This window comes from Solanum pennellii, chromosome 11, assembly GCF_001406875.1.
Source record: "Solanum pennellii chromosome 11, SPENNV200".
Lineage (NCBI taxonomy): Eukaryota > Viridiplantae > Streptophyta > Magnoliopsida > Solanales > Solanaceae > Solanum > Solanum pennellii.
The window spans coordinates 4,695,710-4,701,497 of NC_028647.1; the positions used below are offsets into that span (position 1 = coordinate 4,695,710).

Here is a 5,788-nt window from a genome sequence, read left to right on the forward strand (position 1 = left end):
GGCAGAAATGAAAGTGAAGTGATTAAGCTTGAAAATTTTGGCCATAAGAGGCTTGAGGAGGGGTAAAAGTAGGCCTAAAAAGTATCGAGGTGAAGTGATTAGGTAGGGATATGTTGCAATTTCAACTCACCGAGGATATGATAGGACAATGTATAAATCGAGGATTGGTAGAAGCTTAGATAGTATCATAGTTTTCTTTCCGTTATTTTTAGGTTTATATTCTAGGGCAACTTTCACATATAACAAACATAAAATTCATATTTGTATGCTATAACAAAGTTTGCATAATTGCGCTCTATTGCAAACATATATATGTATAATTCGATATATATATATATATATATATATATATATATACACACACACACAATTGAAGCAAATTGTATAAAACGAGAAAGAGGAAGAGACTTGGGCAGAGAATCGTATAAGACGAGTATATAAAACGAATTGTATAATTATAAGTGTATAGGACGATTATATACAACTTGAATTTGTATAAAATGAGAAAGGGATAAAGGCAAAAAAGACATGGGCAAGGAATATACAATTGAATTGAATTGTATAAAACGAGAAAGAGAGAAATTATATACAGTTTGAATTTGTATAAAAGAAGAAAGAGAGATAAAAGAGACTTGGACAAGCAAGTACTTTTATTGTATAATTATAAGTGTATAAGACGGAAATATATGTATTTGCATGTGTACATATAATTTTCTCTCGCTTTATATAATTAAAAACACAATTTATATAATTTTATTGTATAAAGCGAGAGAGGCGAGCGAAAGAAGCGAACGAGAGAAGGAGAGATGGACTGACAAACTGTTTGCTATGGAACACAAATAAGTCAAACGATAGCTACTATATTTATTTTATATTATTAGTTTGTCATTCTATACACTTATCCCTATATTCTGCTTATTGTTTCGCTTTGATATCGTATAATTTTTTGTTGTTTCTGTTATTGCTGCCTCTTTTTCACTATTCATCCAACTGCGTTTTTTTTCTTTCAAAAAAGTCTCTTTATAACATTTGCATACATTTTATCCTCCTAAATTCTACTTGTGTAGTGTACGCTTCTTTTTCACTATTCATCCAACTGAGTTTTTTTTTCTTTCAAAAAAGTCTATAACATTTGCATACATTTTATCCTTCTAAATTCTGCTTGTGTAATTACATTTGCTTTTTAACTTGAAAATTGGGGTTATTTTGTGCAAACATAAAAAATGAGGACAAAACTTAAACATTGCACTAAAAAAAGGCTATTTATGCAAATAATACCATTTTAGTGTTCTGTATTCCTTCTTTTCAAAAAAAAAAAATACATAAATTAATACATTTTAAAAAATAATAATTGATTTTTAGCGATATTTTTTGTTTACTATTATTTATTGTAACATTATAATAAATCTGTAATATATATTAAAAATGAATTATGTATTCAATATATTTGAACTATAATTGTTTTTGAAATATATTATGTTTGTTTGTTAAAAAATTGTCACATTATATTATAAGTGTATTAAAATATATGATAAATGTATTATCTATCATTAAAACTTGTATCATATGTGAATAATAATTTTTTTTTATAATATATATTAAACTCGTATTATAAATGAATTAAAAATGATCAAGTGAAAAAAATGTTATTATTATAAATGATAAAGTTTTTTTTTATTATAGTATATTTATGTATGTTTTTTTTTAAAAAGAACTCACTATAAATCACTCATGGCCTTTTCACCAAATCCTCTCTCCAACTGTGAGGGAGATGAACAAACCCTAGATTGAAATTGAAGATTTGAAGAATCCATACATTCAAAGCACTTTAAAGGGTATTGAAATCTACTATTACTTTTCTTCTTTTTTTTTTTTTGAAAAAAATCATTGCTTTCCCTTTTGAGGTTCTTTAGGATTAGGAAATGTAAATAGTAGTAAAGCTACTAATTTGATGTTCAAAATCTAGCAGAACTGATTTTTATGCTGTATTTATTGCTTAAAATGAGCAAATTTTGTAGTTGATAAACCTAGATGAAGCAAAATGATAAGGGTATTTGATATACTAGATAATCCTAGTTCTTGGTGAGCTCAAAATGTAATTCTCTTTATTTTTTTTGGTTTGATGTTGCAATGTTGTATGCTAGGGTTTGCTAATTCTAGTTTGATGTTTTTAAATCTTGCAAAAATCTGGTGAAAACAGCTTCTTAAGCTTATTTTATGATATATAATATGAGTGGATCATTTTTTTTGAGTGTCATACCTGAACTATTAGGTGTGCATGTTTCTTACCTCAAATATCACCAAATATTTATCGAAACACGCTTCAATAATCCGTTGTTCTTTTTTGTACTTGAAAGAAGGTGATATTTGCGGTAGGAAAAGGGAACGACTGATATTTGGGGTGTGTTTTGATAGATATTTGACGATAGTTCACGAGTGAACACTTGATCGTTCAGGTAGGGAACTTACAAAAATTTGATACTTTAGGTGTGTTTTTCGACTGTTAAATCTTGAAATGACCATATTTTATTGTTTGTATGATAGTTGATGGTAACTTAGAAGTAGCAAACAGATTTGTGATTCACAAATGTATTTTATGAACTATTGCTAGGAAGTGCTCTGGCTTTAAGAATGATATTAGTGGATAATAAGCAATGTTTCATATTAACTGTAGGTGGATGAAGTATGTATTTTTTCTACTAACTTTTCGTGTTTTTTTTTAAGAATCTGCACCATATATCCTCGTCGTTATCATCATCATTCTATTTCGATATGGGTCGATCAAGAAAACTTAATTATCTGTCCATATAACAGTGATATTAATAGGAAATGACTGACTGATTTCAACTAAAATGCATCTCTATTTCTTTTGTGTCCTGATTGTTTAGAGATTTTGTCAGTTTGCCCATATAATTTGGAGATGCATTCGTAAATAATATTGCTTATTTTCTACAGCTTCTTGGTGATTATTGTTATATGATGCCTCCTACGGGAAGAGAACATTGTCAAGGTTTACCTCCTGACATCCTTAGCGACCTTCATGATAATGTTATTGATGTCATTCTGATGTTTTTGCCTTGTAAAGATGCTGTGAGGACAAGTGTCTTATCAAGGAAATGGAAATATCACTGGTGTAGACTTGCAAAATGGAAGTTTGATGAATCTCTTTGGAGCACACAAAAGGATAAGCTTTACCCTACAGTTAAATTTAGAAAGATAGTCTACCAGCTTTTGACCCATCATGAAGGTCCCATTACTAAGTTTAAGCTCGACATTACTTACCTGCAAGAATGTCCTAGAATTGACAACTTCATATTTTTCCTGTCTAGGAAAGACATTCAACATCTTGTTCTTCACCTTCCACCGGGAAAAGATGAACTATACAGATTGCCTTCTTCAATTTTCATATGTTCGCAGCTGAGGCATCTAAATATTCATAATTGCTCAATGCATCATCATCCATCGGCCTGTGAAGGATTTGATCGTTTAATCAGCCTGGAACTATGTAGAGTCACTATTTCTTCTGAATTGCTTGGACATTTAATATCTCATTGTCCGTTGCTTGAGAAGTTGGTGCTGAAAATTGCAAAAACATTAAACATCACTGAAATCAATGCCCCAATGTTGAGATCCTTTGATTTCATAGGCAGCATAAGTTCTATCTGTTTAAAGAATGTCCCTCTTCTGGCAAAAGTATCTCTGATATGTGAAAATTCTTCTATGGAGGCTGAGAAGTTTGATTATGCAAAGTTTTTCCAGTCTCGTTCTGCTCTTGAGCACCTCATCTTGAACTTCCGGTATAGCCAGGTAGATGTTACTTCATGACTTCATTATTTGTACTTACACATATGGAACTTCTTTTCGGCTAAGTCATGTTGAACGTTGGTATACACATATGGAACTTCTTTTCGGCTAAGTCATGTTGAACGTTGGTATATTTTTTCCTAGTTCTTTGCAGATGAAGCACCAACAAGGCTTCCCTATTATCTGAACCGTGTCAAACATCTTAACCTGTCTCATGTTGAGCTGAAGGAATCATATACTCGCTCATGTGCTCACTGCTTGATACGAAGCTTCCCACATTTAGAATATCTCAAAATTGAGGTTCTTAGCAGGCGGCTGGTATTCTTTTCTTTCTTTCTTTCTTTCTTTCTTTCGTTCCTTTTTGCTGGTTTTTATTCATACTTCTTAGAATCCTCAATAATCTGATAATTGACTTCTCGGTATCTTTTTAGGTTTACGATGAAGCTGATAGTGGTATTCAAGAATCCCTTGAACTCGAACATTTCTCAGATGTCACTTTTAATCACCTCAGGGAAGTTGAGATAATAAGCTTTAGCGGAACAACGCCTGAGATGCAGCTTATCAAGATTTTGTTAGCCAAGTCTCCAGTATTGGTGAAAATGTACATCGATCCTGGTATTCTTATTGACACAGGATCAGAAATTCTTACTGAGCTAGTAAATTTTCATCGTGCATCACCCGAAGCAGAAATAGACCTGGAATATTATGGAAAGTTAGAACTGAATAGGCTAGAAACAAATGTCGATGGAGTTGTTTAACACTGTGTTTTCCCTTGTTGTAATAAGGTAAAGAGTCGTGCGAAAACCTGTTTCTGTTTTGGAACATTTAGCATTTCTGGAAGGATGCTTTGATTAGTTTGTTCTGTTATAACATTAGTATCTGCTTATGAAATTTTACACACACTAGAGCTGTGTTTTGCCTTTCCTCAATGTCCTGTTCCAAAACATGAGCATTGCTAGATGGATATTTTGATTAGTTTGTTTTGTAACAATGTTGTCATTATATTTTGCTCATGAATGATTTATGGAATGTGATGCATAGGAAGTACTTTTCAACATTAATTTTTTTATGTTTGATGTCAGGGCCTATCTACCTTCTCGAGGTAAAGATAAGGTCAGCGTAAACTCCACCCTCCTCGAGATAGGGGTAAGGTGTATACTTTGGCTTGACTTAAATCCGATAAATAAACAATATCATAGTTGATAGTTCGGCTTGATGAGTATGGAAATGACATAGGGTAGCTCTCGTGTTGCGTCTCGTGAAGAATCCAGTAACAAGTGTAGAGTAGTGATGATAGTCAAAGACACATCTAAGATTTGAAGTTTATAATACGTAATATTCAATGAATATTGTAGCACATGGAATTTCAATCAAAATCATTATATTTTTTTTTCAATCAAAATCATTATGTTTTTTTTTTTTACGATAACTCTAGGTTCAAAATGTATAAATTAAGTGGATGATCAATTTCGTTCGAAACTTAATGAGTTGTAAATTTGCCCCTATATGATAAATCTACTTAAATACTAATTTTTCGTCTTCTACGGAATTTTAACCTATGATCATACGTACTCAAATTTAGGAACAAATTATGTTAATAGATAGTGATACATGATTCGTAACTCGATAAATAATAGATCAATCATATATTCTATTTCCACTTAAATATCACTTAAGTTTTGTGTACGCGTAATATATGAATTAATTTTGTTACTGTATCGCGCTTTTAGTACCGATTGAAGTCCCGAATTAATTTAGTATTGAAAATTAAATTGCACAGTAAGATGATAGTGAAATCTATGATTGAACTAAGTTTATTTAATTATTAGAAAAAGGTACAATAATGACGAAAATGATAAATGAATTAATGGTAAAATATGTAGAGGAAATTAGTGACATCCAACTAGAAAAGATTGGTAAAATACAGTAAAAAGAAATTTAAAAATTGTCTTTTTAATATATATATATATATATATATATATAT

General features: G+C 30.9%; 1 protein-coding gene across 2 annotated transcripts; it reads left to right on the forward strand.

Annotated features, from left to right (window-relative positions):
- Positions 1 to 1,713: 1,713 nt before the first annotated feature.
- Positions 1,714 to 4,821, forward strand: LOC107003243 (F-box/FBD/LRR-repeat protein At1g13570-like). Of its 2 annotated transcripts, XM_015201544.2 has the most exons (5): positions 1,714 to 1,835; positions 2,956 to 3,010; positions 3,086 to 3,807; positions 3,949 to 4,122; positions 4,236 to 4,821. In XM_015201544.2, the coding sequence occupies exons 2-5, from the start codon at positions 2,977 to 2,979 to the stop codon at positions 4,560 to 4,562; spliced, it is 1,257 nt and encodes a 418-aa protein (XP_015057030.1). In that variant the 5' UTR covers positions 1,714 to 1,835; positions 2,956 to 2,976; the 3' UTR covers positions 4,563 to 4,821. The 2 variants fall into 2 exon arrangements, with proteins under 2 accessions (XP_015057030.1, XP_015057029.1); XM_015201543.2 differs by having other exon boundaries at positions 2,956 to 3,807.
- Positions 4,822 to 5,788: the final 967 nt, after the last annotated feature.